At 42.7% G+C, this 11,576-nt stretch overlaps 2 protein-coding genes across 4 annotated transcripts; both read left to right on the plus strand.

The window, feature by feature from the left end:
• The first annotated feature begins 3,769 nt into the window (after positions 1-3,769).
• rplp0 (ribosomal protein, large, P0) lies at positions 3,770-6,608 on the plus strand. 2 transcript variants are annotated; one of them, XM_061833634.1, is made up of 8 exons: positions 3,770-3,820; positions 4,576-4,684; positions 4,781-4,956; positions 5,182-5,269; positions 5,641-5,787; positions 5,859-6,044; positions 6,135-6,275; positions 6,403-6,608. In XM_061833634.1, exons 2-8 carry the CDS (start codon positions 4,631-4,633, stop codon positions 6,556-6,558), a joined length of 948 nt encoding a protein of 315 aa, XP_061689618.1. In that variant the 5' UTR covers positions 3,770-3,820; positions 4,576-4,630; the 3' UTR covers positions 6,559-6,608. The 2 variants fall into 2 exon arrangements, with proteins under 2 accessions (XP_061689618.1, XP_061689619.1); XM_061833635.1 differs by lacking the exon at positions 3,770-3,820 and having other exon boundaries at positions 4,576-4,688.
• A 718-nt stretch (positions 6,609-7,326) lies between these two features.
• Positions 7,327-11,507, plus strand: LOC133507022 (golgin subfamily A member 7-like). Of its 2 annotated transcripts, none has more exons than XM_061831556.1 (6): positions 7,327-7,453; positions 7,809-7,931; positions 8,006-8,158; positions 8,763-8,864; positions 9,084-9,138; positions 9,679-11,507. In XM_061831556.1, exons 1-5 carry the CDS (start codon positions 7,445-7,447, stop codon positions 9,129-9,131), a joined length of 435 nt encoding a protein of 144 aa, XP_061687540.1. In that variant the 5' UTR covers positions 7,327-7,444; the 3' UTR covers positions 9,132-9,138; positions 9,679-11,507. The 2 variants fall into 2 exon arrangements, with proteins under 2 accessions (XP_061687540.1, XP_061687539.1); XM_061831555.1 differs by lacking the exon at positions 7,327-7,453 and adding an exon at positions 7,463-7,612.
• Positions 11,508-11,576: the final 69 nt, after the last annotated feature.

The raw sequence follows: 11,576 nt of genomic DNA on the forward strand, positions 1-11,576 counted from the left end.
CCCGGCCCTCCCTGTGTGGAGTTTGCATGTTCTCCCCGTTCCTTGCGTGGGTTTTCACTGGACACTACAGTTTCCTCCCAAATACATGCAAAATTAATTGGACACTCTAAATTGCCCCTAGGTGTGATTGTGAGTGCAACTGTTGGCTGTCTCCATGTGCCCTGCGTTTGGCTGGCAACCAGTTCAGGGTGTACCCTGCCTCCTGCCCGATGACAGCTGGGATAACCTCCAGCACTCTCGTGACCCTTGTGAGGTTAAACGGCTAAGAAAATGGATGATTAGATGAAATGCTTGATTTGGTGACTAAAGGCTGCAGTCACAGTCCAAAATGTCTCTATGATGCGAGGCTATGACTTGGACTCTATAGTTAGTGAGCACTTGGAGTTTTGCACCCATCTCAGACCACTGAGGCCTGCTGTCCAGCATCTCCACACATCTCAGCTCTCCCAGCTTTTGAAAGCCTAAAAAATCCTTATCCGAGACATGTTCCCCTCGGATTTTGAGACTTTGGAGTTTTGTAAAGAGGTGAGGGATTTCAGCAGTGATGGCTCCCAAAGAGGAGGGCCAGGGGTCTATATGGAGGTGGATGAGATTGGGCACCTGCAACGCAACAGACACGATCTCCTCTGAGCTTGTTCCTGGAACACAGAGCGTGAGACTGCTCACCGAAGCAGGAATGGAGCGGAAATATCTGTTAAGGTGCGGTCCCAATTTGATGACCAAGACTGACAGTCGATGGAGGTCACTCAGCAATGCTTTCAGGTCCTCCCCCATGGCAGCAAAGCATACGTCAGGTATGGAGTCTACATTAGAGTACTTATAGATGAGGGCAAGCCTCTGCAAGTTGGGCAGCAGCTTCTTTGCATCCTGTGGTAATGAATGATCACAGTGTATGAGTTCCAGACTGGACAGTGCATGTGCCTCCTTCACCGGTAAAGGTGTATCGTGTGTCAAAACAGTTTTCTCATGACGTCCACAAGTCAACGACAGATGCTCAAGTCGAGGAAGGCAGCCAAGTATTACGTAAATCGCCATTGTACATTCTTCTTTGATGTTAGTGTCATGACACAACAGTGACGTCAAATTCCTGAAGTCTGTAAAAGCAGAAATCGCCTGTTGAATGGATTTAGAGGGAAACTGAACTCGACAAATGCTGAGATGTGTCAACCTCTCCGCCTTATACACTGCCGAGCCGTCCAGCAACAGAGAGGCGGAACTGCACCTCACAGCCAGATGCTTAAGTTGAACAAAATTTTTCAACACGTCCACAATTTCTTGAGAGCTTCGCTCCATGACCACGGTGGTGAGCGACGGGAGGTACCGGGCCAGCTGCCTCCAGTCCTTCGCTCTGGTGCTCCTTACCACCACTTGACTGACTTTTCTCCGACGCAACATCTTCCAGAAATCACAGTTGTAAGAAGCTTTGGGAAAGCCCAGCACTATAGTCCAGTCTTTCCATAGCAACCAGCAGTCAATAAGTTCCCTGAAGTTAACGCAAGTCGCCCGAACGCTGTGCTTGTCCGCCACGCAGAGATATCCTAGTACTTGAAGCCAGACTTCTCCTGGAAGTTGCTGCAGCAGCATTGTAATCCTGTTTCGGATCAATTAGTGGACTTTGTATTCATAAGAATCAGATTTCTTGTGACACACGTGAGAAACGCGTCTGAAGCTTCTTCTACTTTTGTATTTCCTGCAGTGTAAACGCAACGTGGCGTGTGTCTACCCTCCTTAGGTATTGTGCTGCAACTGCAACCACCCAACCCTTCATTATTATGGAATCTGCAATCGGGGATATTGATTTGTCTGATGAGAAATGTACTTATGATATTAGCAGGACTACTTCAACGCAGGAATAATTTCCCCACCCAACTGAAACTGATGAGCTTAAACAAATTAGAATTAGATCTTTCATTTCCACATCCACCCTTGCAACCACCACCACCACCAAAATTAAAGCCACTTTCATAGCCCCCTATCCTCAGAAGGGTCGCGGGAGTGTTGGAGCCAACCCAGTTATCAACAGGCAGGAAGCAGAGTACACCCTGAACTGGTTTCTAGCCAACCGCAGCCTTCGAGAACAGTCCCCACCAAAAGTATTAGAACATCAAGGTCTCTTTTATTTATTTATTTATTTATTTATTTATCCATTTTCTTCACCGCTTATCCTCACGAGGGTCGCGGGGAGTGCTGGAGCCTATCCCAGCTGTCAACGGGCAGGAGGCGAGGTACACCCTGAACTGGTTGCCAGCCAAACGCAGGGCACACGGAGACAGACAACAGTCGCACTCACAATCATACCTAGGGGCAATTTAGAGTGTCCAATTAATGTAGCATTTTTTTGGGGATGTGGAAGGAAACCGGAGTGCCCGGAGGAAACCCACGCAGGCAACAACATGCAAAGAACATGCAAACTCCACACAGGTGGGTCCGGGATTGAACCAGGGATCTCAGAACGGTGAGGCCAACGCTTTACCAGCTGAGCCACCATCCAGCTCTATTTATTTATGTCTTTATTTATTTGTTTGTTTGGTGTACTAAAGACATGTGGGTTTCAAATCAAGAAATGAATATGAGGCAAACGTTGAGAATTTCAGCTTTTATTCTATGGAATTCACATCTGGATGTGTGAAACTATTCAGGACAGAGCACCTTTTGTTTGAAGCCACCCACTATGAAGCTGAGAGAAGAGGGAAAATCGATCAGAGCTATTGCACGAACATTAAGCACAGCCAATACAACAATTTGAAATGTCCTGAGAAGGAAAGAACTACAGTACTAAGAACGTACTAAGCAACAGCTGTTGAACAGGTCGGCCAAGGGTATAAACAGCAGTTAATGACAAAAACATTGTGAGCGCTGTTTAGAAACACCCAAACACACCAGTCAGTGACATCACTGCTACCATCCACAGGGCAGGGGTGAAGGGATCATTATCCATTGTTCAAAGAAGACTTGGAGAGAAGAAATATACAGGTCATACCACATGGTGCCAGCCACTCAACAGCAAACAGCTGTTTGGATTTTGCAAAGTACAGAGATGAGCCACAAAAGTTTTCGCATTAAAATTTAATAAATATATGAGACCAAAATTAACCTCTGCCAAAGTTATGGAAAGGCCCAAGTAGGCAGAAAGAAAGGATCTGCTTATGCATGCATTTTACCACCTGAATAGGAGACTGAAAGGAGAAAGACCCAGAAACAAACAAGAACTGAAAGAGGCTTCAGTACAGCAATAAAGTCGATGGGTCATAAGATCGATGCAGTTATTGCAAGATAGGGTAATGCCACCAAATATTAAATGCTATTCATTTTAAATTGATTTAATTATGTTTGTTCCAATACTTTTGCTCACTTGGATAGTGGGTGGCTTCAAACAAAAGGTGCTCTGTCCCGAGTTGTTCAACACATCTAAATGTAAATACGATTAAATAAAAGCTGGAACTCTGAATTATTGTCTCATAGTCACCATTCGATTTAAACACAAATGCCTCCAGTATTAAAAAAAAAAAAACAACAAGGAAACGACCTTGCCGTTCCAAAACCTTTGAAAGGGCCTGCAAACAAACAAACAAACAAACAAAAAATAGAATAGAATACAGCATCAAGTGTGTGTACGCGTGTGTATGTGTGCGCCCGTGTTAAGTTCTTTTCAACATCATACGCATACAACTTTTTAATGCTTCATAAATGATTGACACGAGCATCGCACAATAGTAGTGAAGTTACGCCCGCTGGTCCTACATGATTGGTCAGTCAGTATTTTATAAAGACCGCTCCAGTCCTTCCGCTTCCTCTTTCTTTCACGCGACCCTCAGACGCGGTAAGCTTGTCATGCTGACTATAAAGCCAATCAAACAAAGATGTTTTTCTTCTATAGACTAAGAAGTTGAATCTACAGTCCCCTTTAAATTTTTTTACATGTATTTGCTTGGATTCGACCGCGTACAGTCTGTCTAAAGACACGTCGTAGTTAGGCCTTTTCGACATCGTTAGCGTGCTAACCGAGGCTAGCCTCAGTTAGCAGTCCAGCACGTGTTGTGATTTTGCTAATGATGCACCGATGCCGCTTTATAGAATGTGTGCAAGTGTTAAGTTTCCTTGCTGATACTCTTATAATTCTGTTACGTCTTGCAAGTGCGATGAAAGTCGGTCATTTTAATAAAACCTGTTAAAAGCACGCCACTTGAACACGGCATGTTTCACTGCAACATAATTATCGTAACGTAATTACAGATATTTTCAACATCCAACTGCAAATGTTGCTTGATGCACAAGGCATTTCAGTTATGTGTTGGCTCAGCCCGAACACAAGAGCACTCAAAGGAGTACACGCACTTGGCGAAAGACAAATGTAGTGTTGGAAATAATGGCTATGGTACCCGGAGAGATGGTAGAAAAAAATGAAATCCTGGATGGGTTAGCTATACAACACGTGAGTGAAATGAAATGCAAGAAAGCTTTTTGACCATCACGAGTTAACAGAAATGATAGGACAACCGTATTGGTACATACCATCGCTTTCCTCTTGTGGTTTTATGATTTGAGGCTGGTTTAAAAATAAACTTTTTATTGCAGGTACTACCTTGTCTTTAAAACAGCTTTTAAGCGAATCCTTGGAAGCACTGCAAAGATGCCCAGGGAAGACAGGGCCACGTGGAAGTCCAACTATTTCCTGAAAATCATCGTAGGTATCCACCTGCAAGCATTGCTGTTTTTCATCCCAATATTTGTTTCCTCTTTTTAGGGACTTTTTGATTTTATATATTTTTCTATTTTCTAGCAACTCTTGGATGACTATCCAAAATGCTTCGTTGTCGGAGCTGACAATGTAGGTTCCAAGCAGATGCAGACCATCCGCTGTTCTCTGCGTGGCAAAGCTGTGGTGCTGATGGGTAAAAACACCATGATGCGCAAGGCTATTCGTGGCCACTTGGAGAACAACCCTGCTTTGGAGAAGTGAGTTTGCCACTATCAGTTTTGAAGTTCATTGCAGGAAAGTTACAGTACAGCTTGCGTGGTGCTGTGTTGTCGTTCCCCCTGCAAACAATAACTTGTTTCCAGCTATCCCTGTTTGTCCAAACTTCCTGACAGCCAGGGACGCAAGGTTTCAGACACCCATGTCCCCTCCACCCCACCTTGTATACATTCTAATATTTGGCTTTTGACATCTGTTTTTGACAGACTTCTCCCCCATATTAAAGGAAATGTGGGTTTTGTCTTCACCAAGGAAGATCTAGCAGAGGTCAGGGACTTGCTGGTGGCCAACAAGGTAAAACTGATGACTACGGATACTTGCCACTAAATATTACTCAATATTTGGATGTTTTCTTCTCAGTTTCTAGGTTTCATTTTGATTGCATTTTTAAATTTCACATGAGTTTGTTCGGAGAGATTTTCTAAAATTTGTAAAAGGGAGTCAAGCATTTTTGGATCCAATATGCAGGATAAGTTACAGCGCAGCTTGTTTCGTGCTGTGTTGTCGTTCCCCCTGCAAACAAGAACCTGTTTCCAGCTATCCCTGTCTGTTAAAACTTACTGACAGCCAAGGGACGCAAGGTTTCAGACATACTAACAGAGTTGTTGTTGTATAGATTTTGGTTAGGGCAACATTGACTTGAGGATCTTTCCCGGCTAAACCAGGTGCCAGCTGCTGCCCGTGCTGGAGCCATTGCCCCCTGTGATGTGACAGTGCCTGCCCAGAATACTGGTCTGGGTCCAGAGAAGACCTCCTTCTTTCAGGCTCTGGGTATTACTACAAAGATTTCCAGGGGAACCATTGAAATTTTGGTAAGATTTTAAAATAAATTCACCGAGCAGTGTCATGTTCCATTCTGAAGTAACCATTCGGTTTCCCTTAGAGTGATGTCAGTCTAATTAAGACTGGTGACAAGGTTGGCGCCAGCGAGGCCACTCTGCTCAACATGTTGAACATCTCCCCCTTCTCCTTTGGGCTCATCATCCAACAAGTCTATGACAATGGCAGCGTCTACAATCCCGACGTGCTTGATATAACTGAGGCATCTCTGCATGCCCGGTTCCTGGAGGTGAGATGAGTTGTTGGAGGAAATACTCACTAGTGGGAGTACCCTACGCATTGGTTTATTCGGTGTAAAACATGTGCATCGTCTCTGTAGGGCGTGAGGAACATCGCCTGTGTCTCTCTTGAGATTGGCTATCCCACACTTGCCTCTGTGCCCCACACTGTCATCAATGGTTACAAGAGAGTCCTTGCCATTGCTGTTGAGACGGACTACTCCTTCCCCCTGGCAGACAAGGTTCGTGTTTGAAAAGTGTATCTGTGAATGGCATAGTTAGGATATTGTCGTGCCCATGGAATTAGTATTTTGTAACTATTAGATTTAATGTATTAAAAATTCTTAAGTTGTCTCCTTTCTCACACAGGTCAAAGCCTTCCTCGCAGACCCATCTGCCTTTGCTGCAGCGGCAGCACCAGTTGCAGCGGAAACTGCAGCAGCGGCTCCAGCTGCTGCTAAGGAGGAGGTCAAGGAGGAGTCTGAGGAATCAGATGATGACATGGGCTTTGGGCTGTTTGACTAAGATCGCAACAACCATGAACCAACATGTCAATAAATTGTCAAACATTTTAAGTGTTGGAATTATTTTTTGCAGGTGTCTCTGCTTTTTCAGATTCTCTTAGCTTTTGTGAGTTGATTTTGTGATTAAACTTTTTCTAAAATGTATTTTCAAGGGGTAATCTCCCCCCCCCCCCCCCCATACACACACCAAACTATCTTGCACAAGGAGCACTGTCAGTGTGAAACTCAGTGCTGGAGCTTGTGGGCTATGATTGTGTGCCTTGCTCAAGAGTTTCTAGGACTGTTTTTTTTTTTTTTTTTGGGGGGGGGGGATTTAAACTTCCAAACAATGAATTGCTTATCCACTAGATAGCAGAAGGTACATAACCTATGGTTTTGGTTTTTTTTTTTTTTTTTTTTTTTTTTTTGCATATAAAATATGTAGTGTATATGTTTGGGGAAACTTAAGGATTTTTGTGTTAGAAACTGGGGGAAAAAAAGATACTTGAAGAAATGGCACTTGATCGTTTTGAGCCTCTCAAGGCACAAAATGCTGTCCAGACTGGCCCGGCTACGAGAAATTTGCTGGAAGAGCTACAATTAAGTCAAAGTTTGGAAAAATTAGATGAACGGTAAGATAGAGGATGTGGCTGTTGCTAACCTTCACGTGCACATACGTACGTGAGACTTGTGCCGAACCTCGCCCAGCTCAACAGAAGAGATGTCTAGTGCCGACGTAAGTGAGACTTATGAAAACTGTGGAAATAACGACAGCGGAGACGTATGCGAAACGCTTTCAAAGAAATATCTTTTGTTTTGAAAAAACGCATACCGGTAGTGACGCATGAGGCCACAGGGCTGTGATTGCGCAGAACACATGCGCAACAACAAAGGGGCGAACGTCCACAATGGCCGAGGTACGACATTTTGGTATCTATTCCTGTTTGGACATACCTGAGCGGTCTTATCGTGTCTTAACTAATGAATTACGAAAATTGGGTCACCAGCAGTTTGTGATGGCAACAACGGACTTTAGCTATAGTGGGGTTCACACTGACCAAGTTGCTACAGCAGACGTAAGCGCACTGTTATTAGCAATGGTGAGGTGTCAACTCACAATTAGTGTACCCGGGATTTCACTGTGCCACGATCAGTGCAAGAGAGCTGATTTAGATATTGAGTTATTATTAAACACCGACGACGTGTACGGGAAAATGTATGTTGATTTTACTGCTTGTAAAGCCAAATAAATTGTGCGTTGTTTGTGTTCAGACTCACAGTTTACAGGACATCCAGCAGCCTGTTTTCTCCATCAAGGTCTTCATCCAGAGAGATTACAGCTCGGGAACTCTCTGCAAGTTCCAGAACAAGTTCCCCACAGAACTCGAAAACAGGGTATGTCACGGGCCATTAACCTGCCCGGATGTACTATACTCAGCCGATGCTCACTTGCTTTTGTTTCTTTTTAGATGGATAAACAACACTTTGAGGAGACCATCCAGACTTTAAACAATCTATATGCTGAAGCAGAGAAACTTGGGGGGAAATCCTACGTGGAGGGCTGCCTCGCCTGCCTCACTGCCTACACCATATTCCTCTGTATGGAGACACAGTATGAAAAAGTGCGCTTGCTTTTTTTTTTTGGGTGGTGGTGGTGGTGGTGGTGGGGGGGGGGTAATACAGGGATGCCTATGTACGATAGAGTATTACGGCCATGTAATCTTATAAGCAAACGTGGGTAGTACTAGTAACAAGCTACATTTAGTCACTGATATACATGATGGGTTTCCAATCCGCCATCTTGTGTGTCATAGAGGTCGGAGAACACAGGTAATTGGTTAAGTGTAAAGTTTTTTTCCATCGTTAATTTATCCGATTGGTCTAAGATTATGACGTTGTAAAGGGAATCCTGGGACCGTGGTGACGTCATCGGAAACCTGTCCATACAAGGAGACTCAATGTCTTAAGACCACTTCGATTGCAATTTAGGAATTCTGTATAATTCCAAAGTTCATAAAGAATAAAAGCATTAGCCCTTAATGTTGGACAGTTGCCGATATAGACGACGTGTTCACCGGAATTTCACCCCGTCATGAATGTCGTGACTTTTATCTAATAAATATACACCTGTTCTTTCTCATAGATGGCCCTGATACTCATTTGCGGATATGTGCCGAGCTGTGATTGAGATGAATTTGCGCCCCACCCCCTTGTATATGTGTGCAGGTGTTAAGGAAGGTCGCCAGATACGTTAAGGACCAGAATGAGAAGATCTACATTCCCAGGGGCTTGCTGCTGACTGACCCCATTGAGCGAGGCCTCAGAGTCGTATCCTTTGTTCTTGTCAAGTAATTTTTGCCAAGTATCAGGTTTTATTCATTTCTTAGTCAAGCTGACTTTTTGCTTAGTGCAGTGAAGACCGTGTGTGCGCTGCGATTGGAGCAAAGAGGGTTGAGATGAGAGGTTTATGGCAAGTTTTGGAGTGATACATGAAAAGTAACTTTTAAATGCAGCATCAAATGTTATCTTTAACTGATTATCTTTCAGATTGAAATCACAATTTATGAAGACAGAACTTTTGTCCCAACAAGATAAGTCCATGGTATGCTTTTATTTCATGTTCATATTCAATGACATTCAAAACCTTCAAAGTCGAACTTGATATGTTGACTGGTCCGGTGGACTTGTCATTTCAAAACATTTTTCCAATTGGAATTTTTTTTTTTTTTAACATTAATATGCTCAGGAGTTCCAATCTTATAAAACGCCTTGCTGTATAATAAATCTTGTAGAAAAATGAATCATCATGTTCGATGTCTGACATGAAACTGAGAGGGAGCAAGAAAGTAACAGCTTATCTCGTTCTAGTAATTTGTTTTTCCTGTACATTCTGTTCAGATGTGTGGTAAAAATTAATTTGTGAATTTGTGTTGCTGCAATGCCCTTTCATTTGTAAATCAATTTTTTGGGGGCTCTCAGAACTCTGGATTTTTGTTTTTCCAAGTTTTGTTCCTCTCAAACTTTGACCACTTTTGTTTGCATCTGACTTTGAAATTTCTATCGCACATGTTTATAGTCTTGTTCTCTCTCTCTCTCATGGTTATTGTATTTGCTCATAAAATCATGTATGTCTTGTGTCCAGACTGGTGACGGACTGCTCACGTGCCCAAACATGCGCTCAGCTCTGCTTCTCTTGTATTGTATATAATGATTTCCTGCTCTATTTTTATTTATATACTGTATACTCCATCGACTGCCTCTTTTTCTTTCTACACGTGGAGACTCTTGGTATAAAGAAAGTGATGTAAAAAAAAAAAGAAGCTGATCAAGACTGGGCCTTTCAAATAGTGCCATTGTTAAATGTTAATCGTGCTATTCCTTGAATAGTTAGACCAGTGTTTTGTCTAATATCTAGTTGGTCACAGTTGCTGTAAAATCAGATGTGTGAATAAGTAGTTTATAATTGCGGACTGTGTTAACGGTAGTGTTTCACAGTATTCATTCTTAATTTTTAAGGTTGAGATTTTTGTGAATCCTAAATTGGTATTTTTACAGTTTTATAATAAGACCACTGTAATTATGACTCTTAAGTTGTATGAGGCCATTTTTGTGAATGTTTGTTTTGTACGCTCACCACAGAACACTCCACATTCCACACATAGTTAATATTGTGGGCTTAAACCTTTCTTATAAACCACATTTGAATCAGGGTTTCCTCAAACTTCTGCAGCTCAAGACACAGCATAAAACTTGATTCCTCCCGAGGAAACTTGCTTCCTCCCGAGGAACCAAGTTTTAAAAATGACATACCCGACATAGAAATTAATAATGAAAACGGCACCTGAGATGACATGAATACAAAAAATGTACCTGCTTCTTTATCAATGGACTCCCATTTTACTTTTGGTGACCTCAAATAAAAATTGGTGTGGCACCAAAAGTAGAGATTTTTTTTGGGGGGGGGACCTTTAAGTAAATTGCCTTTCCTCTCGACCCTCATGTCACTTCTGGTGAAGGAAGTGTTTATTGAATGATCCTTTAATAAATTAAATGTATACGTAGTTACCATTTTAATTGTGTGTTCTATTTTGAGTTAGGCTTTTACCCCTGGCAAATTTGGACTTGGTTGCTTTTTTTTCAACCCTCAAGTTATCTTGTGGAGAAGTGAGAGGAGTTATGGACAACAGGCATCATTGTGGAAAAAATACTTACCAGCTTTTATGTAAATTTGAACAAATAGTACTATGTCCAAAATTCATTCCCTTTGCAAATGGTCCAAGTCTATGGGATAATCCAATGGGCTCTACCAAAATGTCAAACTCAAGGCCCGTGGGCCAAATCACAGTAACCTAAATTGAGCAAATTATTACCCTTGACTTCTGATTCCATCCATCCATTTTCTTAGCCGCTTATCCTCACAAGGGGAGCGGGGAGTGCTGGAGCCTGTCCCAGCTGTCAACGGGCAGGAGGCAGGGTACACCCTGAACTGGTTGGCAGCCTATCGCAGGGCACATGGAGGCAAACAGCCGCACTCACAATCACACCTAGGGGCAATTTAGAGTGTCCAATTAATTTTGCATATTTTGGGGTGTGGGAGAAAACTCACGCAGGCATGGGGAGAACATGCAAACTCCATACAGGCATCTAACCCTCAACCTCAGAACTGTGAGGCCCCTTCTTTCCAGCTGATTCATGTTGTCGCTACTTCTGATTCCAAAAGTAGGAATCCTGCAATGTATGTATAGTATTATGAGTTGACTAAACAGTTATATGGTTTCACAGTCAACAGTCCTCTGTGGAAAAACGTGACTACATTATGGGCTGTGACAAAAAAAACCGAGTTTGACATACTGTACCTGGTTTACCCCCCAAGTACTCCGAGCTGTTGTAAAGCAAATCACAGTCAAGGTGGTATGGCAGTGGATTGAAGGCGAAAAGCAATTGTGAAAATGAGATTAAAGGTGGGAAAAGCAGGTCCAAGATTTAAAAAAAAAATATGAAAAGATTAAAACGGTAAAACACAAAATTTGTAGATGCCAA

This window comes from Syngnathoides biaculeatus, chromosome 10, assembly GCF_019802595.1.
Source record: "Syngnathoides biaculeatus isolate LvHL_M chromosome 10, ASM1980259v1, whole genome shotgun sequence".
Classification (NCBI taxonomy): domain Eukaryota; kingdom Metazoa; phylum Chordata; class Actinopteri; order Syngnathiformes; family Syngnathidae; genus Syngnathoides; species Syngnathoides biaculeatus.